We start from the raw sequence: 25,972 nt of genomic DNA on the forward strand, positions 1-25,972 counted from the left end.
CAGCTGAATGTCACTTTTATTAGCTTCATTTATCACTTGACATGATGAAGAAACATGGTCAGGAAAGTATTTGCATACTGCTGCATCAGGCGCAGTGTTGTTTGCTTGTATAAGAGCAGAGTGTGGTGTGTCTCCCAACAAATTTGTTTTGGGATGCTGAGGAGAATGCTACACCCGGGCTATTATCATTTCATGCTGTAACAACCACTCAGGATTTATCGTCCATAGGACTTTTCCATCAATACACTGCACTGCAGATAAATTAACCCAATGGCAATCCTTCCCTTACGACAAAAATGCGAGAGCCTCTGCCAGCTCTTCTCACTGAATCATATCCAACAAATGTGTTTCATTGAACCATCTAGGTTTATGATATTATTTGCTGAGAAAAACAAGAACTATGATTGAATATAAGATAATCATCTTTGTATTACTTCCACTTGTTCTAATGATGTTTTTTTCAGAGTGAGTATGCCTATGCCGGTTTCTAAAGTGCTTGCATGCATGTTTGACTGTACGTATGCTCATGCCTAATCTTATCCATCTATAAGATTGCACATATAGCATCATATCTGCCTTTATGCTCCTTCCTGGACCTCTTCCCTCCCGGGATTTCTTTGCTGGAGACTACTCAGAGGCAACAACCTGCTCATCACTAGTGTAAAGAGAGGCAGGCGAAGGGGAAAAAAGGGGGGAAAAAAGAACGACGTCTGGGACAGGCCCAGGGCATGCAAGCTGTTCAAAGACAGTCAGGCAGTGAGCGCTCTGGCAGCCGAAAAGCTGCATTTTCATGCAGGAAAAAAACAACAACTGAAAATGTTTCACAGAAAAGAAAAATATATACATCTGGGGATTTGTTAGGACAACATTCTGCCGCCTGCAGAGGCATGAAGGGTGGCCATATTGCCTCCCCATAGAGAATTGGAGATACTCCATATCTCTGTTTCTGCTATCGAATGAAGAAGTGGGAGAACATCCACAGTTCGATGTATTGTAGAATATAAAATCTTTATGTTCCATCAAATTCAAGAAAGGGATAGGGAAAGAAATCTGAGTATGGGAGATAAAAACTTGTGGGAGAAAAAGGACGATAGAAAAATGTTAGCAATATGTCAGAAGATGCTCAATCATTGCTGTGGACGACACAGTAAAAAAAAGGTGTAATATCAACGTTTTGTAAAGCCGGGAGGGACAGTTGTATGCTCATGTAACAAATTTGGCAAACACAAATGTAACTTGAGATATTACAAACTGAAATAAAATCTGAATAAATGTATTCTGGCACTTACTCCAAAGTTACAACACAAAATGTGCCACATAAAAACCCTCACAGGCATTTAAACCTGCTTGATTACGTTGACTCTGTTTTCTGGTAACACTTGCTGGTAAGTCTCTCAATTTGTTCTAAAAGAGCTAATGTCTCCACTGATATGAAAGGTGATCTTAAAATCAGCTTATAGCCGGTGGGCTGAGAGGAGTGACTGAGAAAAATAAAGCCAAACCCCTCCTGCTCGACGTAAAGCCGAGGATACGTAGTGCTTTTAAATCCTTGACACCAACCTTGGCTGTTGAGGTTCCATTTGTTAACTGCGATTATAGAATTAAATAGGATTAAAGTGTTATCATTAAACAGAACGTGACCTGCTGACTCCACAACTGAATGAGAGGCTGAGACCGGTGTGCTGCGACAATTTGCACGTATAGTTATACAGTATCAAGAACACCATTTTATAATAATACACTCTGTAAACCAGACCTTTTATCAATCAAGCAAAAGTATCCTGATTATTTTCAGTGAAAACGGAGTAGGACATTTGGCTGTTTCTCAGCCAAGTCTGTCCACACAAACATGAGGGCCGCCCAGCTGCAGTGTCAGGGATTCCTTCCTCCCAAGGTATCGAGTCTCACATTGTCCTGGTATCTCAGAGCAATGATAGACGTTATCATCTGAATATGAGTAAGGTGTTTCTAAAATGCTTTTGGGGGAAGGCCAACACTATATCTTCCCATGCTATCTTCAGGGGCATATCTCGCAACTGCCAAGAAAAGCATCTCAGCCTCAGCCACTACTGGCTGTTAATTAGAGAGCGCTCCACCAAGAGCACTTCTAGCAAGAGCCTTGAAGCAGAACTGGAAGAAGAGGAAAGTCTTTTTGTATCAAAGCATATGGTTCTCTTCAAATTGCCCCATCCTGTGTGAAGTGGAACACTTTGATATCTCTGCAGCCAGTAGATTATATGGGACAGTTCATGCAGCTTGTTATTAGCAATGATTAATCATGCAAATATGATTTACGATGTTATTTAGGGTTCGAGCCAGAAACATAAAATGCCCCGTCACTACAACCTTGATCAGTGCTGTTAGCAAGCTTTACATGTTTTAAGCTGTATCAACATTTATTTTGCGATGGTTTGTAAGAGAGAAAACCAAGTAGCTAGCTTAAGCTGCCCCACATGTTATAGGCTACCTACTGCAGTCAATACATGGTACTGAAATACAGCTACACTAGCAGATGATAAATATTGAATAGCCTACTATGAAATCCCTCAGTTATACTGAAGTAAATCATCATCAAGTAATCACCTTTATCAGAGTGTCTGTGAAATTATTACTTTAGCTAACGTAGCGTTAGCTCAGCAGCCAACAAGTAGACTGAGAGTTGTTCATTTAGATAATATCTTTGGCTCTAATTGTCAGATGAGATTTAGCAGCTCTAATATATCTCTATATTTTTAATATAATAATAATAAAAAGAGTTATTTAAGGTATCATAATGAAGCTTTTCTTACTAAATGTGAGCTACAGTAGAGGTCTGGCTTTCTACATACAGATACATTATTTGAAGTTGACCAAAATAAATGACTGATTAAAATGTTTGTCAGTGGAAAAGTTAAACCCTGGAGAAACAAAGTCATATCTACCTATTTTTGATCCATATGTTTTGTTTGTTTTTCATAAGAATATCATGTGATTAGTAATTAGAAATGAAAATAGTTATTTAACTTAATGTCTAATATCAATTATTTGTAGCACTCATGGGTGTACAGTTTTCACAGTATAGTTTATTGCCCCCCATGGATGGAGCAGTGACCCCCTACAACTACTGGGCCAATGATTTCCCTCCTGGTCAATCACAGCTCAAACACTGATTATCTTTATAGTCATACCATACCAATTAGTGCTGAAATTACTATTTGATTAATGGAATACTCTACAGGAAATCCTCAGCAATTTTGGTAATTGATTGATCATTTAGGTCATTTATCAAAGAAGAATGCTTTGCTCAGCTTCTTCAATGTGAGGACTTTTTCTGTTTTATGTCATTGTAGATTTATATGTTTGAGGGATGGCTTTTTAGCACGTCACCTCAGGCTTTTAAGAATTGTGAAGGTTGTTGATTTTTATGGATATTTAATACAGAATAATTGGTTGGTTGCCAATGGCACACCGTACCAGTTTGGCTAGGAGTCTGCGCGGTCTGGAGTTTTCATATTTCAAAAAAAAGTAATTGCATAGATCGGTTTTTTTTTATGCCTCGGCGAATGGTGTGATATTTACAAACTCTGGGGAACCAATCATTTTCAGCCCACTTCTTCCTGTGTCGTAGCGAACTCCGCAGTGGAAAGGTCAAACCTGGGAGGAAAACGCTCTGCCGTTTATTGAGAATGTGTAGTTGTAGTTTTACATTTAGGGCTCGCTGTCTGGCAAGCGGAGGCCCGCCAACTCTAGATGAGGGTGAAATCAAGGTCATCCTGGTTGTCTGTCCCCATCAGCTTTTAAAGAAAACTCCAGTCTACAAAATACTGGCTCTCATTCAGCAGCAGAACAAAAGGTGTTGTAGCCAGTTAGTGGATCGATGTGCAAGAGGGAACACTGTATGAAAAAGGGGAATGGCATTATTGAAGGAGAGCACACTAAACACATTTCTTCTCGTCAGTGTCACTGGGAAACAGAATAATTGGTTAGTAGGCTTGTGTTTGTATGTATGGGCTCTAAAGGTGATAAACAGCGACTGAAATCAATTCAAGGCGAATGGAAGACAAAAAATAGAGGCTGATGAAAGTAGTTTTTTGAAAGACATTGCAAAGTCACCCGGTCTGTGCTAGCTTAGGATAAAGGAGGAAACAGCTAGCTCTCCAAAATGAAACAAAACAACATCTACCAACACCTCCACAGCTCATCAATTAACACAGTGTTACTCATTTGTTTAATCTATCAGCAAACAGTGTTGGTAGGTAGATTTCTTTTGCTATCTTTTGAACTTGGCTTGCTCTTTGCTCTTCTTTCAGTCTTTATGCTAAACTAAGCTAATCAAGTTGGGACTTCAGCGACACGTAGACTGACATCGTTCATGCTTTACCAATCGCAATCTGGTAGTTGGACTACTTTGTATATTTGTATATAGGCCTACAGTATTTAAGTATAAATTAATGTCCTACACTAATGAATAACATCCTTTGAAGGGAAGCCATCTTTTTCATACACTGGAGGGAAACTTCAGCCTGTATATAATGTTTGTGTGTGTGTGCAGAATAAACAAACAAGACACCACATATTAATTAGTGAGCTTTAGGTGTTGGCAGTTGTATTTTTTCACAATGAACAGAACAACATGTAGCTGTTCCTCCATCTTTCCAGTCTTTATCGTAGGCTAAGCTAATCAGGTCGAGACTCCGGCTCTGTAGACGTGAGATTAGCATCAGTGTTCTCATCACACTCTCGAAAAGGAAGCAAACAATTGTATTTCCCAAAGCTATGCCTTCTAAAGTCTGTAACAGCACTGTGCACTGCTGCTCATTTGTGTACACAAGTAAGCTAGAACTTATGTTCTTATATCTTATCTGAGTAAAGCTTGTTTCCGATAATATTCTGTTATTGCTCAAATAATATAGTATATAAAAGGAAATACAAAACAATATGATCAAAACCATTAAACGGTAGTTATCACCAAGGACTTGGGGCAATCAGCGGTGCATCACACAAGTAATGAGGAAATCTGTCCGTCTCAACTGGAGTTGTGTCTTGCGGTTTGTCTAATTAAAAGGGCTGAGGGCAGAGGTTAGCGTGATCTGGCCGGAGGTTCTGTGTATCTCTGTGTCATCAGTGTCTCGCTGTGCTCCATCCCAAGGTTGCTCCTTGTAGCTGATGCCAGACTGGCTGTGAGCTGCAGGCAGAAGGCGAGAAGTGAGGCCTTTCTCTGCCCAGCTCCAGGGCAGGTGTGAGGAGGCTTACAACCAGGGTCAAGGTTAGCACCAGGTGAAGGAGTGTGAAGCTGTGGGGTTTGTCCAAGAAAAGAGCAAAAAGTCTGAAAGTTCGACTTGTGAAGAATTACAGTGGGATTCATCTTGCTCTGATATCAAAGAAGTCCTGCAGAGATTTCTTTTTATGGAGCTGTCTGTCATTTTCTCATTAGATGCAGATTGATGGATTGTAAACGCCAACACCTGCTATTTCTGCATTATAATCAGCTCATTTCCTCTCCATTTCTATTTCACTTTCTTGATTTGTTCCCCTTTGTCTGACATCCAGCAGCGTTGGAGGTTTAAAGCCATAATGATGGGGAAGCTGTCATAGAACGCTGACCCACCCAAGCAGCTTGATAGTGTGAGTGAAAGACTTTGTGTGTTTGTGCTCCCTCGTGTGCCGTTCTTTGTGAAGAACACCACAAACCTCCGTGCTCAGTCCAAGAAAGGATGACTGTTTGGCGCTACTGTATACTAGGGAACCAAGGTCAGTTTAAGTTCATAGTAGATACAAGTTTTTTTGCCTCAGATGTGAAGATACACGTTTGCTTTTCATCACTCTTCCCTACTCAGCGGGAATGTCGTAAACGATCCACAGTAACAAATATCCAACATCCCCGGCCTAACACGCACACACAGATGATAAACTGACAGTTTGTTTTTGTGACAGAGCCAGAGCCAGAACATGTGCAAACATGCTGATTTTGCTGTAAACTTGTGTCGCTGTGTTTGTAGAACGCAGATGAAAACTGAGACATGGTTGACAGGTTTCTACATGGCAGCCGCTCAGAAGTCCATCTACAGCAGACGGCAAATTCATAAATAACAGACCTCTTGAGGCCCAGTTGAAAACCCTGTCCAGCATGCAATGAGGAAAAAAAGCCAGGTCAATTTAGAGTCTCACTATTTGATTTATCTGTCGGACGAGAACAAAAGGAAGAAGAAAAATCTAGAATAAAAGGCAGCATATGGTCTACAGTGATGGAATGGCTTAGAACACCACTTACTATTTTCAGACTGGCTGTGTGGGTTGAAACATGCTGTTATGCTCCGAAGGTGTGATGTTTTCAAAGCAGAGTGAGATCTACATCTCGCTGTCTCACTGTAAATTCCTTTGAAAATATTATTTCTTCCTATTTCTACCTTCTGTCCAACAGTTGCTGGGGACTCATGTCTCTGCACCGTGAATGACATCAAAGTGAGCAGAATATTGAAGGGTGTTCCACATTGTTTCTGTTTCTCTCTCATTATCAGCAGCTCCTTAATGAACACTTCCTCTAACCGCTCCCTCTCTCTTGTTATTCCGCAGTCGACTTCGCTTTGTTTCAACTTCAGTTGGCGTCCTGCGGGCTCACAGGACGCTGCCGCATTTACAGAGATTGTTGTAGCCACTTATACAAGTCGTGGCTCTTAGCTCTCATCTCATGGGTGGTTTACTGTATCGATGTTTTTCTCCCCCATAGGTTGTGACCCTGGGGAAGAACAGCCGTGGTTACCACTACATTCTTGCCAATCTTGTGAGTAATAACCAAGCCGCTCCCCTGGGAGGGAGTGGAACCTGCTTTTTGCTGCATGTGATGCGACTTAGTCTCAGCCATGAGCACAAATGTGCATGAACAATATGTGGATTATAGGCTTTTGTATGAAATCTGGAAAAAAAAACGACTTGTATATATTTTGCTTTTTCTCTCTACTGTATATATCGGTCTTGTTATGTTTTGTTGTTCATGTCTAATCAATCACAATCTGGCATTAAGACTACATTACATATTTACCATAAATGAATATATTCATATTTAAGTATAGTTTAATGTCTTTAAATAAACAGAATTTAACCTTGTTTCACCATGTTTGGAAGGCAGCCATCTTTCCTCCCACTCTGGGGAGGGAAATGTTCATTTAGCCTTTGGTTTTTGTAAGTGGAGGCTGGCCCTGCTCTCACTTGCTGATCCCCTGCTACTTTAGAAGTTGTGATTATGCAGCAGTCAAACCCATGTCCTTAGCACGCCAGGACACAATGCCACACTAAAAACAACAACAATTTGACCATAAAAAGAGGTAGCTCCATGTTATAGCTCTTGGGTGAAGTAGGACATTTATACGCAGGTGGAGCAGCAGAGGTTTATGAAATGCAATAGAAAACGTGTTTTGGTTTTCTTTTTACATGGCAAAGCAATCTGAATAAAACTAGGCCAGGTAGTTCAAGTAACATATTTAGTCTTTTACATGATCTGACACAAGCAAAGTATCCACTGGCAGGTTGTTTTTCAGTAAATTAATTCAGGTTACACCAGAGAAACATGTGCCTCGCTGTAATGGCAAACACATGTTGCTTTCTCATACAGCACAGAGATCATAATAAAAAGCACCTTGCACGCTGCCAGAGAAGCTGCTTTTGTTTTCTTGTGCTTCACCCTAGGTAATACAAACAAGGAAAAATAACTTTTAAGGAAAAACATGTGACATGAGTCTTCTCTTCCCCCGTTTCCCTTTTGACTCATCTTAGGGATTTACAAATGTGAGTTTGGACAAAGTCTTCGCCGGTGGAGCCAACATTTCTGGGTTTCAGATCGTCAACCCTGAGAACCCGATTGTGCAGCAGTTCATGCAGCGCTGGGAGCGGCTAGATGAAAGAGAATTCCCAGAAGCACGAAACACTCCTCTGAAGGTACTTTGCTTGCAAGGCCTTTCATTGTGCATGCAGAAAACAACGATCATCCCTTCTGAAGTGCTCTCTATCAGTTCCTCTCATCCTCTGTTTGCCTTTGTCATTCTGTTTTTCCTCCCACCCCTCGCTTCCTCCTCTTTGCTTTGCATCCCTCCCAGCAATCAATATATTGATAGGCGGTGCAAGGCAAGGTTATATTGCAGCTTCAATTTACATCTAATTAAACAATGATCAAGGAAGAAATGGATTTTGAATGGCATTTAATTAGATTTTGTCATGGTGCAGTGGTCAACAAACAAGTGGCTCCAACCCTCAGTGGTGAAAAGGTCAGCCGAAGTTTTGAGGGGAAGTGTGTGGGAGATAAAATTGCACATTAATGCTCTATTTACTTCCCGACTCTGCACCAAAAAGTTTTGAAAGAGGTCCTGACCGTGAGACGAGTCTTGGCTTTTCTAATCAAATTTGTCTAATCAAGCTATTTTTATCATATGCAAGGAGTCAAAGCTTGCCCCCACACTAACCTGACCTGGGGGCACTGACACGCATGGGCTGAAATAAACACACAGACTGCCCAGATTCACTGGGAATCATTTTACTTATGCAGAAAAGATGGTATAGTCATGTACAATTCTACCTAAGTTATGCGTAAACCTGTAAAGGCTTTGCTCCAAAATGGTAATCTTATCTCATCTTCTGCCTCTCACCATGTGCTCCTGTCTCCTGCACTGCTTTCTTTTTGATTTTGTACAGTACACTTCAGCTCTGACCCATGATGCCGTCCTGGTGATAGCAGAGGCCTTCAGGTACCTGCGGCGCCAACGTGTGGACGTCTCTCGCCGAGGCAGCGCTGGAGACTGCCTAGCCAATCCCGCTGTACCTTGGAGCCAAGGCATCGACATCGAGAGAGCTCTCAAAACGGTAGGGGGTGGGGGGAAAAGAGAGAGAGAGAGAGAGTGGCAAGCTGATAACTAAAGAAGAGGCTAGAAGAAGTGAAGCAGAGATAGGGAGTGAGAGTGTGATAAAGATGGAAAGTGACAGAGAGAAGGGAAGAGAGCGCCGAGCTGTTCTCCTCCCTCTGCCCCTAGGTATCGCTGCACAGAGCTCACTCAAATCCAGGCCTTCATTACCATAAAACTACATCTTTTATTAAAGCGTATCCAGTTCATCATTTGATTAACAGACTGCGTGCACTCCTGTAGCTCCATGGACACGAGCATCTTAATACCAGCTATATATGCAAAGTGATGGCTATTACACATTCCCCTGTGTCTATCTGTCTGTCTGTCTGTCTGTCTGTCTGTCTCTCTGTCTGTCTCTCTGCCTGTATGTCCCTTATGGCAGGTCAAAGTGCATGGTATGACTGGGAACATCCAGTTTGACAACTACGGCCGCAGGACCAACTACACCATCGATGTTTATGAGATGAAAACAGGTGGGCCGAGGAAGGTAAGTCAGAGCGGTGACCTCCATCAACTCTCATCCATCAACTGTCACATCCAGACTTGATCAAAAAGCCTTTTGCAAAACACAGATAACAGCTGGCTCACATCAAGGTTAATCTTCATTACTTGTCAAAATCGTGGAATTTGGCCAATACGTAATTTGAAATGGCCACATGTTTAGACATACCAAAACGGTGCCTTAAACTATTCTGAGAGAACTGATTGTGCACGATTGTGTGAAGGTAGAAACATTCAAACAATCCTTTCCCTTTGTTTATTAAAGTACTGAGGGTTTTTGCAGTGGTGTGCGACCAGCAGGGCTGACAAGGACAGTGCAGAGTAATTCTAATTACCTTTCTCTACCTCTGTTAGGTAGCAGCACTGATGAACCATCCCAAGCATCACAAGCCACACAAATCACACACAGCCTGTGATCGCATAGCTAAAACTGCCCTATCAAAGGAATGATTTAAGACTATTTCCGTGCCTTGTGATAGTGCAGATATGATTTTTGGTCCTCTCCTGACAGTAATTACCCTTCAGATAACCAATTACTATAAAGGGGATCCAAGAATTCCTCTGGCTCCTCTTCAAAATGGTAATTCCCAGTGGTACATTCACATTATAACCGGTACCATATGATGACCTCTGGTTTTAATTTATAACCCCACCGAGTTCCAAGCGACAGCTGGGAATTTCTCGTTAGCTGAATAAGTGTGGGCTCAGTCTGATATGACGTGTGATTATGCCGCCTGCCTCCCAGGCATCTAAAGCCCACACTTCAGTTAGCATCACCCAGCCCTCACAGCCACACCGAGAGGAGGAAGAGAGAGAAGGAGTGGGAGAATGGAGGTCAGGGGGAGAGAGTGAGGGAAGATGAGACAAGTGGGGCAGCAGTTTGTCAGGACCTGGAGACTCAGTCACCCCATTGACAGTTTAAGGATGAAGGTTCTTAGCTGTGGCTGTCACAAGTGATGTATGGGCTGATATCCGTCCCAGCTGCTGAGGCTGAGATCAGGATTTTGCCTCTGGAGCAGCGCTCCGTGACACAGCTCCACCACAGTCTCATCCCCCGAGCAGAACTTCTCAAATATCACTGTCGGACAAGAGCGGGGGGAATAAACATTTAAAAGCTTTCTCTGGTCTGGCAAGTGCACTAACTACACCCATAACTGTAACCACAGTTTGGAGCTGAGGTTTGCTGCTTTCTAGCGCCTCCACTTGGTGATTAAAAACTGTGCACTGCCGTACACCTGTCAGGTCCGAACATTTAAAAGATCTGAGGGAGAAAAAAAAATGTGGACCAGATGTGACAGGGGAGAACCTAGCCAGCAACAGTTAGACAATTGGCAGCAACATATGCAACATGTTTCATCGTGAGCCAGAGCAGCCATTATTTCAGATGGGCAAACAAACACTTAACATTGGTTTGACTTAAGCATCTGTACAGCAGAATACACAGAAACTGCAATGGCAGGACTGTGAAGAAGAAAGTGTGGAGCCACTGGAATATTATGTTAAATTATTAAACGTGTATACAGTTCACAGTCCTGAATATCAATTATTTACTGTAAAACCTGGGAAGCTAAAGGTGGGGGGATTGAAGCTGTCTGCCGTATGCTCATGCAGATAAGTTCCTGCACCCTTGGCTGTTTGAACGGATGTAGATCATAAAAACCAACAGGTTATTCTCATAATATCTTTGATCATGACACTAACTGCATGTTGAATGTTTATTCAATGCTTACATTAGTGGGCCACTTCTGCCGTTTTAGCATTCTGCTCATTCGCTGCTATTTTCGTCAAACTTTAGGGCAGAGGCAGCAGGCCTCTGGGAAATGCAGTGTTTTTTTAATGAGTCCTGCATCATGGCAGTTCCCATTACTACTTTGAAGTAACCCTGCTACATGCTCACTAACATACCAGTCAGTGTGGTGGAATTCACCTATAACCATTATTTTCTCTTTGCAGATTGGGTACTGGAACGAGTACGCGCGATTTGTAAATATTATGGACCCGCAGGTCTCCAACGACTCCTCAGTGGAAAACCGAACGATTGTGGTCACTACTATTATGGTACACTTTCCATGCAGTTTTAAATGTTTCACGTATTCTGCCACTCAAGGTCATGGTGTTGATTCCAATGAGTGATACATTCTGTCCTGGGCGGGTAGAACCACATCTTTTTTGTGTTGCTTTCCATCCACTCACTACATGTTGAAACAGTCGGTCCGAAACGGGGGAGTGTTTCAACTGTATCCGTGTGGGTGTCAAAGCATTTTGATTTTCCATACTTCAGTGGCCTGTCGTAGCAGTGACATCACAATAATGGTATAAATGATAATGGTTGACTCCATCAATTACAAAAAGCATACAAACGCATACGTAAGTAGACCTGTCTGTCCTCATCAAGTAAATGTTCAATGACACTTGGGATAGACTGGCCGAAGAATGACTAGGGGATGATACTGCAATGGTTTCTCAAGCTGGGCAAAGCAAAATAAACGGTATTGGAGGAGGGATAAGCAGGTGTGGTATTTCTCCTTGGTATCGCCTCTCCAATCTATTTTGTATTGCTCCAACACATGTTCTGTGTTGAAGTATAACTTCCAGTCAGTGATTTAGGAGGAATCATTTCCTGGGGACTTTCTCAGACCAAAGTAAGATAAACAACCAAAATATCTTAGCTTTATTTATTTTCAACTGTATTTACTCAACTAAATGTTTCAGGTGTATTGGATAGCATCGACTGCAAATGCATTTAGCGACTGTATAATGGTATTATAATTACCTGCTGCAGTACCTCATTCGCTGCAAACAAACACTTTAAAAAGAAAAAAGAAAGGATGTTTGGAAAGCGATAATAATCTCTGGTATTTATGCACAGTTAGATCATCTGTATTCCAAGGTGTAAGCCGGCGTCACTCCATAGCAAGAGGAAACATTTAACATCATCTAGGTGAGAAATACAGTCAGGAGGTAAACATGTGTTAACTGGAGGGGAACACTCAATGGATCCAAGGTGAGGGGATACGTTCAGCACAGAACAAACAAACCATTGCGCTCCTACTTGCACTCTAATTGTGTGTGGCTGTAATGACAATGCCTGCTCTCCTGAGCGGTCCTATTGTTTGATAATGATGATGTGCTCAGTAAGAGAAACGATGAGCTGCACCACCGTTTTGAAAAGGAGAGGAAAACTAGCACGCTCCTGCTCTCCTGATGTAATTATTTTATTTATGGAGTATTTCTTTTTTGCATTTTTCTGGATACCATATAACAGCTGTTTTGTTTTATTTTTATTTTTATTTTTTTGGAATGAAACAGCCTTTTAACCGCGCATTGGTGCAATGTGCTTGAATATGTTGAGATACTATGGGCACTCTGATCCCTCTCCTGTCACTGGCATTTACTTATGAAACCCATCCCCATTCCCATCCCCACCCACCTCTGAGCTGACCCACACCTTGCCTACCAATGACTCCCAGCCCTATTAACTCATTCTGGCCTTATGTCTTCTCCTACAATAAATAAATAAACTTCCCTCCCTTAACCCTCCTTTATTATGCCACAGCGTTGTACCCTTGGGCTCAAAATGGGTTGGGTGCATTGGGCTTGGTGTCTGCTGGCTGCCACGGCTTGATGAAAGCAGTGTGACCACATGATCACACTGCTGTTATCAGAGTATAGTTGTGCATTTGCGGGGCATCATCTGTATATGCATGACTGCATGGATGTGGTTATAGCAGCTTATTATATATTTTGAATCTCTCTGTATGAGTGTGTGTGTGTGTGTGTGCGCGTGTGCGTGTGTGCGTGTGTGTGAGTGTGTGAGTGCACGGGCACATATGAATGCATGTGTGCATATTTCTTTATAACTGACTGTGTGCCAGGGCATGGGAGTGAATAAAACAGCGTGTGTTTGAACCAACAGGAAGCTCCTTATGTGATGTACAAGAAAAATTATATGCATCTGGATGGGAATGACAGATATGAAGGCTACTGCGTCGATTTAGCATCTGAGATTGCCAAACATGTTGGAATTAAGTACAAACTGTCTATAGTAATGGATGGGAAGTACGGAGCCCGAGACCCCGAGACCAAGACGTGGAACGGGATGGTTGGCGAACTGGTCTATGGGGTGAGTACTGGGAGCCTCGGTTTTTCGCTGATTACATGGCAGTTTGCAAGGAACTTCAACATGAGAGGAGATCTCATTTGTCTGTCTCAAGGTTATCACCAACTTGTTGTGAACTCATCAGCTATTGCCCAGTTCAAAGTCTAATGCTGTCTCAGGAAGTCCAGCTGTGAGTGAATTTGTCAAATGCAGCCTCAAGCATTGGGAGAGTTGGTGATCATCTTGAGACGGAGAAAATGAAATCATTTCTCAGTGCTGTTCATTCTAATTAATCCCTCTTGCTTAGCCTAGAAAGCTCTCTCTCTCTCTTACAGTCGCAAACAAGAGGTAGGTACATGAAAACAAAGAGTCCATATGGCAAACACACTGTAATCACTTTGATGAATGAAAGATTGTATGCCTTTGAAGTGATTGTGTAATTATGTTCCATGTTTGATGTGTATGATGAATATGCCACATTGTAAATTCACAGCTGAGAAAATCGGCTGCAGAATCAACATCTAAATGGTGGTTTGCGGTTTGAAGCAACAAGATCCATATGTGTTATGCTCCATTAAGGTTGAGCCTCTCACATTAGGGAAGGGTCACGACGTGTTTTACATCTGACAGAGGAGCGCTCGGGCTCTCGCAACACCTCAGGCATTCCAAACATTACCCCCCCCCCTTCATTTTCTCGCCTTTCTCTGAGGCCACAGTAGTTGAACAAGGGGCAAATACAAAATGCATGAGGGTTAGGCTTCCTCATCTGTTCAATTTCCCAACTATCAGCCTGAGAGATTGCTTGGTTTGATGTGCTATCGCCACCAAATTATCTTTCAATTGGGAAAAGTCCACTCCCTGCAGATAGAGGGTGAAAGAAATATCCCGCTCGCGTCACTTTCAAGTCTTTCCAGGCCTGTAATTTTAAAGCAGGTGGGCCGGGACTAATAGTTTTGTACATTTTGACCTTTTGACCAGTAAATTAATTTGATTTTAGTTGTCTTTTAAAGGTTAGGCCCGGGGCTACTCTTTATTGCTTTGCTTCCCTCAGCATTGATTGAGTGCTGCTTATGCCGGCACCAGGATTAAATGGTTATAGCCCCTTCACATTGTTGTGTTGACAGGGTAAAGAAAACAGCCATGTTTATTGGGTCTATTTGTGTTGCTCCTAGTTTGACCTTGTAAGAAACATTTGCTGCCTCGTGCTGCTTCAGTCCAATGTTTTCTCTATTTCGACATAAAAAGACAATACAGCACAATACAAAGAATTGTCCTCCTTTGAAGAGGAGCAGTTATTTAATTAATCACACACACACTAGCTGCAGTGACACTGTCTAATGTGATTAATTATTTTCTTCTGCTTTTACAAAGATACCCATTGTGATTTCTAAAAAGGCAGCACCACCTCCGTGGATGTGTTTTGATAACATAATGTGATTGAAGCCGCAGAGCAAAGGAGGAAGATAAAGAGAAACAGCTTGGAGAAAATAAATAAATAAATAAAGCTAATGCCAGAATCAGCCGTGTTTGGGAAATTCAGCCTACTGAATGGCATGTGATGAAGTTTACACAGCCAGAGCTTGCAGATTGTATTGTATACAGCAACGTCTTTACTGTATATTCTGCTGCCATATTACAGCCATTGCACTAGTTCTAAAGACATCAGGCAACTCACTACTTATAAAATATTCAATTTGAATTCAAACCGTTCAATTATTGAAGCAGCCAGTCTCATAGCAAGATGTTGTAGGAAATTGCTTGTTTTATTGCACAATTGAAAAGTTTCCCCTCTTCAGTATCTCCTTGGGTCCTGATTAAGGCAGCATTTGGTCAAACATGACTCAAACTCCCCATCTGCCTCGGTGGATTTTTTCCAAGCTGTCTCTCTGAAAGTCTTGCAGGGTCCTCGTGAGCTTTTTTGCCTTCTTACATCCCAATGTGGCAGAATGTCAGTAAAGAATTCTGATTAATTTGTACACACTTGAATCTCGGATGTATTAGCTAACAGCCCAGGTCGTAACACTGCAATGCTACCCTGCTGTGTGCGTGCGTGTGTGTGTGTGTGTGTGTGTGTGCGTGCGTGTGTGTGCGTGCGTGTGGTTTTTTCCAGACTCCAGTGTCACAGCCGGTCGCTTATTTCTTATCATCATGTTTAAAATGTGATAACAATATTGTTTTATTCTCTCTCTCCAGCTCCAGTCATTCACAACACATGCATTTAAAATGACCCGTTTCCTTATGCAGGTCTTGACTAATGCTTGCTATGCATGTCCCTGTTTCTAGAGAGCAGATATAGCTGTTGCACCTCTTACCATTACTCTGGTTCGGGAAGAGATGATAGACTTTTCCAAGCCCTTTATGAGCTTGGGCATCTCCATTATGATAAAGAAGCCTCAAAAGTCCAAGCCTGGCGTTTTCTCCTTCCTGGATCCGCTGGCCTATGAGATCTGGATGTGTATAGTGTTTGCCTATATTGGGGTGAGCGTGGTCCTGTTCCTGGTCAGTCGGTTCAGTCCTTATGAGTGGAACCTCGAGGAACAGGACGAGACCAAAGACCCCCAGACGCCCCCCGATCCTCCCAATGACTTTGGGATCTTCAACTCCCTCTGGTTCTCACTGGGCGCCTTCATGCAGCAGGGCTGTGACATCTCCCCCAGGTGAGTCAGCTTCAACAAACAGTTCTGTACTCCAGTCAAAATGTTGATTATCTTCTACTATTTACTATGAGTATTAATTTGACCTTTTACTCCACTGCCTTTCTATGAATATTCCCATTACTCGTTACTTTGAAGCATAGCTTTGAAGTCTGCAGATGATTATTCTTTTCTTTTCTTTTCTAAAATGCGATAACACTGTGTTCGTCAAAGGGGAAAAACTAATCACAGTTAACTCCTCCTAAGCCTGTCAATCAAGTTCAAAGTGCTTGCTGCAGTTATTTTAACTTGGCGGTGGTAATGATGGCCACGGCAGATACAGATGACGATTCCTCACCAACAGAACATATCTGATTCCATGTTTGAGATTATTGAAATGAAGAAAGATTGTTAAGGGAACAATTGATTAAATGTCTATAGAATTGTGTTTCTTTCCATAAGCGTTGTAGCGTATTCTAAAAGCCTTTTATTCTACACGTTTGACAAGCAAGTCAGTGCATTGAGTAGGAGTAATATTTAACTAGAAGTATCTACACAAGTAATGGAGTTGTGTACTTTGTCCACCACTGCAAATACTACATTACATTTGAACTGAAATTGGTTGTTAAAGGGTACACAGTCACTCAAGCATCACCATTTCCTGTCCTCTACCTTTAGGTGTCCATTATTGGAAGCTAAACTCATTTCACATTTATTGGAGCTATTATATGTTTAATTGAGTTTGTCAGTTTGTATGCTGCAATTGTCATCATCAAATGGTTTCATTAATACGTTCTTTAGCCTATGAAATTGAGCTTTGACCCGGATTGTTTCACAGCGAATTAAAGACTTGGATTAAACTGCGTGTGCTACTGTCCTTGGAAATGTGCTGTTTTTGGAGTGCTGACGCATGCAGCAGCATGTTTATTTACAACTAAATTTTGATTACCGTCAGCAATTAGGTACATTAAACACAAACTGTTAGCATTTTAGCAGGTTGATGGGCGCCACATGTCACCGTGTAATTACATTCTGTGTTTCCCTGCCATCAACCTCCCTCTCGCAGGTCTCTATCTGGCCGCATTGTCGGTGGTGTGTGGTGGTTCTTCACCCTCATCATCATCTCCTCCTACACAGCCAACCTGGCTGCCTTCTTGACAGTGGAGAGGATGGTCTCTCCTATAGAAAGTGCTGAAGATTTAGCCAAGCAGACAGAGATAGCATATGGCACTCTGGACTCAGGCTCCACAAAGGAGTTTTTTAGGGTGAGTAGTAGCATAAAAACTGTTTCACACACACACACACACACACACACACACACACACACACACACACACACACACACACACATACACACACAGCACCTTACTGATCAGCCAGGGGCTCTTTTTGATTTCAGTTGAAATTGCAAAGTTTGCAAAGGCCTAAGCATTTTTTGCAGTCAGGCTTGTTGCATCGTAAAGATGACTTTGCGTAATGTCCTTAATAAACTCCTCCTTGCAGCTTTTCCATTTTGTACCTTCAGTACAGCACTTTTGACCCACACAAGATTGCCCCAAATGAGGCTTGTTGACAAGAGAAGCAGTTCTTGAACTCTTATGACATGAACGTGAAATTTATGCGGCACAACTGCAGTGTGCAACCTTGAGGCACTGGAGCTGTCAGCAGAAAGTGTGATAACAACGTGGAAGACTCCGAGGTGATAAAAACAGGAGGCTAATCAAAGCACCCACATCAGGCTCAAACTCAGAAGGGTCAGCTCATGAAATATAATTAGCTAGCTGGCCATGGCTGGCAAATTGGACCTGATGAAGAAGAGCCCTGTAGGTCAAACAGAGCAGTCTGAAAGACGGTTCAGATAGAATAAGCAATATGTCCATCGGCATGAGGGACTGGCCTAGCAATTAAGTCATGAATTAAGTAAAATCTGAAGCAAAAGTATATTAGTCTCTGGAAGGTAACCACATGCTCAATATGCAGGAGTTAAGCGCCGCTGCATGTCTTTAAGGCGATCAACCCTCTGCTGAAAATCCGTAGCTGTGGCGCGGCTGCGTCTGCTGTTCAATCCTTTGCATTTGCAGAGCAATCAGTTAAAAATAATTAATGAAACAGCATTATGACAGTCTTTTATCCTACGCTCCCTCATTATTCATCAGCAGGAGAGAGAGAAAATCATATGTTTCACAGCTGCAGCCTGTTGGCAGAAAGAGCAATTCATTTGTAATACCCCTGGGTTGAATTGCTCAGAACAACGAAATGCAAAATCAAATCCATGTTGTTATTTTTCAGACTAAAAGGACACGATAGTGTCCGCAGAGTTTGATATTTAAGAGGTTTGTTTATACGATGTATACTGTGAAGGTAATATATCCTGGTAAACATGACACTTGACATGCATGACAGCAGCACTCTATTCTCCATACAGCACCTTACAAAGACTGACTCTTCCCTTCATTAGACATGCGCAAGTGTATATGCAGGATATGACATGATGGATGCCAATTACAGATTAGGTTTCAAGCCTGACAATGGAGCCACCGCGGGTCTGTTGGTAGAACAATTCGAGAGGTGCTCGGGGAGTCACAGTTCTCCTGTATTCTGTATAATGAGCGTCCTAGTTACATCCCCAAGTCTTCAAATAGGAAGTGACATGTGTGAACTGCTACTCCGAAGGACCTTTTAATTAAAACTGTAGAAGGCTGACAAGTAAAAAAACACACTGATTAATAAGAGTTAAAGTTCTATTTCAGATCTGTTTCTCAGGAAATACATTCAGACTTAATTAGACCCATACGGCATCAGCCAGCTGGAAATTTTAAATCAAGTCCAATGTTTCAAACAAGACATATGTCATCATCTCTGAACCCCCCCTCCTCCAGGCTTTAATCTTTGATGATTTCACCTGGTTTATATTCCAAAAACTGCCTGACAAGTAGAACAAACACAGTAATGTTTGTTTAAAAAAGAAAAGAAAGAAAATCTGCTCCCTTTCTAAGCAGGAAAAGAAAGATGCAGTAACATGACTATGGCTTCTAATAATGAGCTATACAACTCTTATTTTGATGGTTCGTGTTTTCAAATGAGGTAATTATCTTGTCGTCTTCTGTGGTTATTCCTCCAAGGTTGTGAGACTTTTAGCTCCTTGGCGGTTTGGACACACGGCTCATTACCGAACAGTGACTTTATTCGCAGCATTTGGTGGTGGGAATGAGGAGAAGCTGCAGAGGAATTTTCAAAGAGAGAGGTGTTCGAGTAGAGCCCCTAGAAAGCCATCTGATTCTGCTGCTCACAACCAACTAGGACAGCTGGCCTGGGAGCCCGTTGACGTGCCCAGTGGAAGCCTGAATGGCTCCAGGCGCTTGGCAGTGCGCATTTGGCTCCTCTTCCCCAGACTGCCCTGCTTGTTTGGGCACCAGCTTCTCCTCTGTCTCCAGCCTGTCTGTTGCTTTACCTTGAGACAATGTGCGATAGCTTCAAGCTTTGTGTGTCTCTTCCTCAACATAGCAGCTGTCATGCGTCACTGCACCACTGTGATTTGTTTCATCATTTTAATTCCTGTCATGGATCTTTTCATTCAGTCAGTTGAATATTTGTGTTTTGGTGGGTGATTAGAAAATGATGAGTTGTACCAGCAAGGCCATGCTTATCCTCTTGATGAGGTTTTATTCCATCAAAAGGCTTACATTTAGAATTGTACATTGAAGGAGAAACCGGGTTGTAATAATGGCTGTGATGATCAAATGAGCTGATGTGGCTGTTTAATTACGTGTAAAGACCGGGGTGAGACCATCAAAGACAACCACACTGCTGTCCCATCATGCACCTCATTTAACAGCGTAACAATGAAAGAATGATAATTGCACAGAGAAATGGGACCGCAACATTGTTTTCTGTTCCCCTCAAAAGATTATACATCACCCAAAGCCTCAACAGCAAACATCATGCATCTTACTGATCTGCAGGTGTGGGGGAGATGGGAACAACAGCTTGAGTGCAGTCACCAATGCATTTTACTAAGCATGAAAATCAATTTCACGTCTCAGCTATTGTGACAGCCACACTATAGCTTCTGCATGGTTCAACACAATGTTTAATAAGTTTCTTTTTTATGCACAGCGTACCTGCTTTAGGCCAGAGTTGCATGAAGATGAGCTGGCAAGGAGATTTACACAATAAATGCTAAGGTTGCCCTGCAATCATATGCAGCACATTGTAGCACAATTCCCCGAGCTCTTGTCACACTGTGTTTCAATACAGTGCTGAGTGAAGGAGTCTCCTATAAAGATTAGAGCCTGTTTGCATAAAAGAAAAAGCTGACAAAAGTGATGATGCGAGATCGCCGTAACCTCTGAGGGAATGCGATGTCCTCAGAGGGTCTTTTCCAACTTTAGATGAGCAGCAACAGCAGGCGCAGAGGAGCTGTTGGAGTCCAGCAACAAGCATCAAAGACGAGCAAAATTGGTATTCCGGGCGTAGCGTGTGGCACTTCAATGACAAAGTACAACCCCAGAGCCTCAACTTTCATTTTTGCATACTTGAGATACAGGTAGAGGTACAGGCATACAGGATATTGGGGGGAAGTGGGGATGTCCACAAACACAATGGAAGTAAAGTAAAAGGAAATGTAGTGGTGGGTGTTTGGAGATGGAATTTAGATCCACAAGCAGTGAAGCATTTGTGGGAGCAGCCATAATGAAGGCAGCCTGCGACGCCAAAGGAGGAATAAAAAACAGGCTGCAGTTCGAAGGGTAGTGGACGCAGGTCTGGAAATGCTGCATAACTGAGAATCAATACAGATTAAGTGGTTATTTAGAATAGAGAGGGCAATTGCTTTGACTTTGAACTTTAATCACTTGTCCCTTCTCAGACATTTTAATGACATTTTGGGGGATTTCAATCCAATCTCTAGATTTACTAATGATCTTTCAAATAATATAGAAAAGCAAATCTCTCTTGTCTTTCTTTCTTCCTGTCAGTTATGCTTCTGTCTTTCAGTGTACAGAAGACTTTAAAGACTTTTGTTTTTTCTGGCAAGTAAGCATTTCATCTGTAGATTGCGAAAGGGAAGTCGGTTAGTGTAAGAGAGCAGTACTTATATGCACTCAGGCAGTGGAAGGCAAATAGTGGCCTGTGGGCTAAATCTGGCCCTCCAACAAAGCTATTTGGGGTGAACATCAAAACGTTTAACTGTACTATAGATAAGAATGTTAATACAAAGCTTATGCAAATCTCAATGAACCTAACCTTGTAATAAAAATGCTAAATAATAGAAAATAAATTATGAATATTATAATCCGCTTCTTTTGATTCAAGTACCTTTGAATTCAAACAGTTTTAATTCCAAGGCTTTAGCATTTTTTTACATACCAGATTTGCATCTCAAAAAACAACAACAAAGAACATTACATTTATTTAACCATAACTGGTTCAGTCTACTGTTTGCTGTGTGTCCGTCAACCATCATGTACAACTCACAGACCGTTAGCATATGAGTGATTTATTACTAAAGCATTAGTGCTTACGTTACAATGGACATAACTGTTATATTACATTGTATCCTTATAGTGTCATTTTAAACGGCTCCAGGCAGCTGTATTCAGTTCTAAAAACTAACTCTACCTGTCCAGTACCAAACAGAAGACAGACCAAAGTCGCCGCTAGCTGATCAACATAATGCAGCGTTTGCATTAATAAAATAAAAAATCCTGCAAATGATATTCTATATCTGCTAGTGTTAGCTAGCTGCTAACTGTTGCTAACAAGTTTACAAAATTAACTTTACACCTTGTTTCTGCTGCCCCCAAGTGGCCAGAAAATGTGTTATTGCAGGTTTAAGAAAGTAAATAAATAAATATAATATAATATTAATAAATATATGAAAAAATATTACAGGCCTCCAACAACCTGACAACTATGTTGACACCCCCATTAAAATAAATGCTAGAAATAGCTGTCTGATGCTTGTATATGATTGCCGACCCCTGCTCTATGGAAACCTTCATTTGTATGTGCATGCATTAGTCAGCCCTCCTGAGTGCTTGTGCATTCATATCGGCATGGGATTTGGATGTGGTGATTCGAAAGACTTCTCCCCGGAAGAATAATAAGCTCCCACAAGTTTTCCTCTGGCTTCTCTCTAACCTTGTCTCGCTTAAGGCAAGTCATGTTGTCTTTATTCCTCGTCTTCGGTCACCAGGTTGGAATAACAGACCTGAGTTTGTCTTTATGACTATTGCACGACAGCAGGGAACTCATTGCTTCAGTCAGATTTACACCTACACAGATGATGTAACTGTATCGCCTAGGTAGGAGGGTTGGCTGAGATCGACTATTTAGGTACTTCATTATGAACAGAGAACAATTATGATTGCTTCAGTATAATTTGAAGACATTTAAAGGAGGAGGATTATGCAGTTTGCAAGTTATCCAACATACACTTGTCTTTTCACATTTTAGCTATAAAATGTAACCACTTTAATTGTCTGGAAGCTCATTTATAATACAGCAGTATGTTCTAACAAGGCCATTATATGGTGTGAAGGAGAGCCACATGTGCAGAGCTATATTTATGGCAGTGTATAATTGCTCAACAAATTGTCTGTTCATTGATCATGGACTTTTGCAGCTATTATTCCCTAATTGAATTTTAAATGACCACCGTTGACCAGAGTGTGAATGATTACATTTAAAAGGAGATGGGAGTAGACTTCCAATGCAATTATGTGTCTGTGTGTGTACTGTATCTTTGTGTGTTTCTGTGAGTATGAATGTAAATGCCAGCAGTCAATAATCAAACATCTCTCTTTCCCTGCTGGGCTTTCTCATTGTATCTTGTTTTCTCTCTTACTCTTTCTATCAGAATTAGCTTTAAGCCTTTCGCTGGTGGTGACTTTCGTTGCAGTGGAATCTGACTATTTAGGTTTTAGTCGCACTTCGTCCCCGCTCTGATATTGATGAATTGACTTCATAAAGCACTGAGGCAGCACACTCTGTCGTCAGTAATCAATGCCTAGATCCATTCTTTTCTCTTCATTTGAGGAGGCGTCTGGAGCTTTCCCTCTGCCGAGCAGATGAGCCCCACGTCTTTGGGGAAATTGTCCTCTAAACTAGTGTCCTTTCCATGATGTCTGACACATGCAAATTGCACACATTTAAACAAGATTGTCAACCAAAACATCACATCTAACTCTGACTGCCCCAACTATCCATTGCATTAAAATAGAACGGCCATCACCCCAACTTCAAGGCTTTTTCATCCCAGCAGAGGACATTCATCATGCAGACTTTATAATTTGTGTTATGTTGCTGTCTCATCTCATCCTCACCCTTGGCCTGATGCTCTGTGACAGATGCCTACAAACAAATCATATATGATTACATAAAGCCAGTAAAGCACTTTAGTTAGGTCAAGGTTAATGCTTTTGTTTATTTATAGAAATGCATTAGAGATGGATATGCTCTTGTTAAGGGGACTTTTGCTAATTGAGGACAGAGACAGGTCTGCGTACTGATCAGTATGTTCGGACAGGATCCATGTGTAGTTCTCTAGCTGTACTTTATCTTCAGCTTTCAATGGTAGAGCTTTACAATACACGATCTTTCCTGTTTTCTAGTTTTATAATTGACTGAATGGCCTTTTAATTGTTACAACTAACATTATTGATTTATCTGTGTATTACTTTTTCAATTAAGCATGTCTTTAAAGTGTCAGACATAGTTAAAAATTGCCATTACAATCTTCCAGAGGCCAAGTGACATTTTCAAGCTATGTTCCCAGGGTCTTATGTTCCCAGGGTCTTATGTTCCCAGGGTCTTATGTTCCCAGGGTCCTATGTTCCCAGGGTCCTATGTTCCCAGGGTCTTATGTTCCCAGGGTCTATGTTCCCAGGGTCCTATGTTCCCAGGGTCCTATGTTCCCAGGGTCCTACGTTCCCAGGGTCCTATGTTCCCAGGGTCCTATGTTCCCAGGGTCCTTTGTTCCCCGACTTTATAATTCTTTAACATAACACATAAGCCAAACTTACCAGAGTTACACCCTCTCAAAGTTGTTTGGTTGCTCCTCCTTTACTTAGAGTTGATAGCCTTGTGTTGAGTTTTGAGCCTGTGTGCCTTGATATAAACATTGTGACAGATTGATATGGGCTAACTTCGCAGTTCAAATAGCAAAAGAATGAAGGGAGATGGACGTTTCAAATGCAGTTTTATTGTCAAAATATGAATGTGTAAATTCAATATGAGGATGTAGAAGTATAACATCCACAGTCTATAAGCTGGAGGTGGGTGATTTGATTATTGACCCAGGGAAACATACTGTACATTGAACAGGGAAAACATTGTTGAGAGCATATTTCCCTTTGAAATGTCTCCTTAATGCGTCAGAGGATATTGAGCTTGGGAACATAGGACCCTGGGAAACTAGATGCATGTAAGGCAAGCCAGCTAGCTAAAAGTGCCTGTGGCCTTACGACAGAGTGTCACTTTGTGGCCTTGTGAGGTAAAAAAAACACTTCAGGGAAGTATCTCCGGCAGATGCTGGTATATCAACAGCTTGTCCACATTCCATAAACAAACCCTTTGGTTGACAGTAGATCTTTTTGATTCAGCCGGTTCTTGAAAACCATCCAAACCTTCGTCTTTCTCTGGCCTTTACTCAAAGATATTATATTTTTTTATGTGGGATCCAGTCTGCAGTACACACATTGCCACTCGGAAACTGGCTCATCGCTGCTTGGACCAGGATCTGTTCAAAGTGTGAAATGCCTATGCCAAAATAAATCCAGCGGCATTGAATAATTTAATTGATGCTTATTATAGATAGCGCTCAACTCCCACAGATTTTACAGGCTCGCTAAGCTGACCCGAGGCGCTGGGGAAAGGCTCATCTGTGTCATTTTGTGATGGGTTGCCTTGTGTCTGTGTAACCCGCTTTCTTGTTCACTTCTCTTACTTTTTATGCGCGTTGCCTCTGAGTCACAGTTGAGATGTTACATTATGGACGCTGTTGTTGAAATGGATGACTGTAATAAGTTCTACAAGTTAAATTAAGGCTATAAACCAAGGCTCAAATTCACCAAGAGACTCGTCCAAAACTTTTGCAAGTTTCCATATAAATCATCATTATCCACACTTTACTGACACAAAAGCCTAATTATTGAAGATACTTTTGTATAACCGAGTCCACAAATGCCAGTATTTCTACTAAAACCCAATTTGCATAGCATTATGTACTGTACAGGTGATGTATGGTCCTCATTCACACTCGGTGAATTTGAGCCTCAAGCTGCAGCATATTATTTGAAGAACACATTTATGCTGATGAAGAGAAATGGATTTTGTAAATTTTTGTACTTCGTGATCTCGTAAAAGTCCACCAGCTATATTTTTGAGAAGTATTTAAAGATATCACACTTTTTCCAAGATGTCTATAAATACTTCATGATGCCAGTTTAAACGAAGGGATCATTAAGCACAAAAATCCTACAAAATCCATTAAATGCATATGATTTTTTTGTCTTTTTCTAAACTTCTTCTCTTCTCCTTTTTCTTCTTTGCACAGCGATCCAAAATAGCAGTGTATGAGAAGATGTGGTCATACATGAAATCTGCTGAACCCTCAGTGTTTGTTAAGACCACACCCGATGGCGTAGCCCGGGTACGAAAGTCAAAGGGCAAGTTCGCCTTTCTCCTCGAGTCCACCATGAACGAGTACATTGAGCAGCGGAAGCCCTGCGACACCATGAAAGTTGGTGGGAACCTCGACTCGAAAGGATACGGTGTGGCGACGCCCAAAGGCTCAGCATTAAGGTGGGTGGAATAATATAACAATATCCTCCCTGTTGTTATAGTATTCCACCTACCCTGATGTCCCC

General features: G+C 41.7%; 1 protein-coding gene across 10 annotated transcripts in view; it reads left to right on the forward strand.

Moving 5' to 3' along the window:
• The window catches only part of LOC115014856 (glutamate receptor 3), a 111,238-nt gene that overhangs the window by 77,133 nt on the left and 8,133 nt on the right, over nucleotides 1-25,972 (forward strand). For all 10 annotated transcript variants that reach the window (XR_003832949.1, XR_003832950.1, XM_029441950.1 and 7 more), the window contains 9 exons: nucleotides 6,707-6,760; nucleotides 7,750-7,911; nucleotides 8,662-8,829; nucleotides 9,253-9,357; nucleotides 11,325-11,429; nucleotides 13,288-13,494; nucleotides 15,754-16,127; nucleotides 17,170-17,368; nucleotides 25,660-25,907. Coding sequence is in view for 8 of the 10 variants with exons in the window: in XM_029441950.1 (XP_029297810.1) it covers nucleotides 6,707-6,760; nucleotides 7,750-7,911; nucleotides 8,662-8,829; nucleotides 9,253-9,357; nucleotides 11,325-11,429; nucleotides 13,288-13,494; nucleotides 15,754-16,127; nucleotides 17,170-17,368; nucleotides 25,660-25,907 (1,622 nt within the window). In the remaining 2 variants the exon portion in view is untranslated. The remainder of the gene's footprint in view (nucleotides 1-6,706; nucleotides 6,761-7,749; nucleotides 7,912-8,661; nucleotides 8,830-9,252; nucleotides 9,358-11,324; nucleotides 11,430-13,287; nucleotides 13,495-15,753; nucleotides 16,128-17,169; nucleotides 17,369-25,659; nucleotides 25,908-25,972) is intronic.

This window comes from Cottoperca gobio, chromosome 10 (genome assembly GCF_900634415.1).
Source record: "Cottoperca gobio chromosome 10, fCotGob3.1, whole genome shotgun sequence".
In the NCBI taxonomy this organism is placed as follows: Eukaryota; Metazoa; Chordata; class Actinopteri; order Perciformes; family Bovichtidae; genus Cottoperca; species Cottoperca gobio.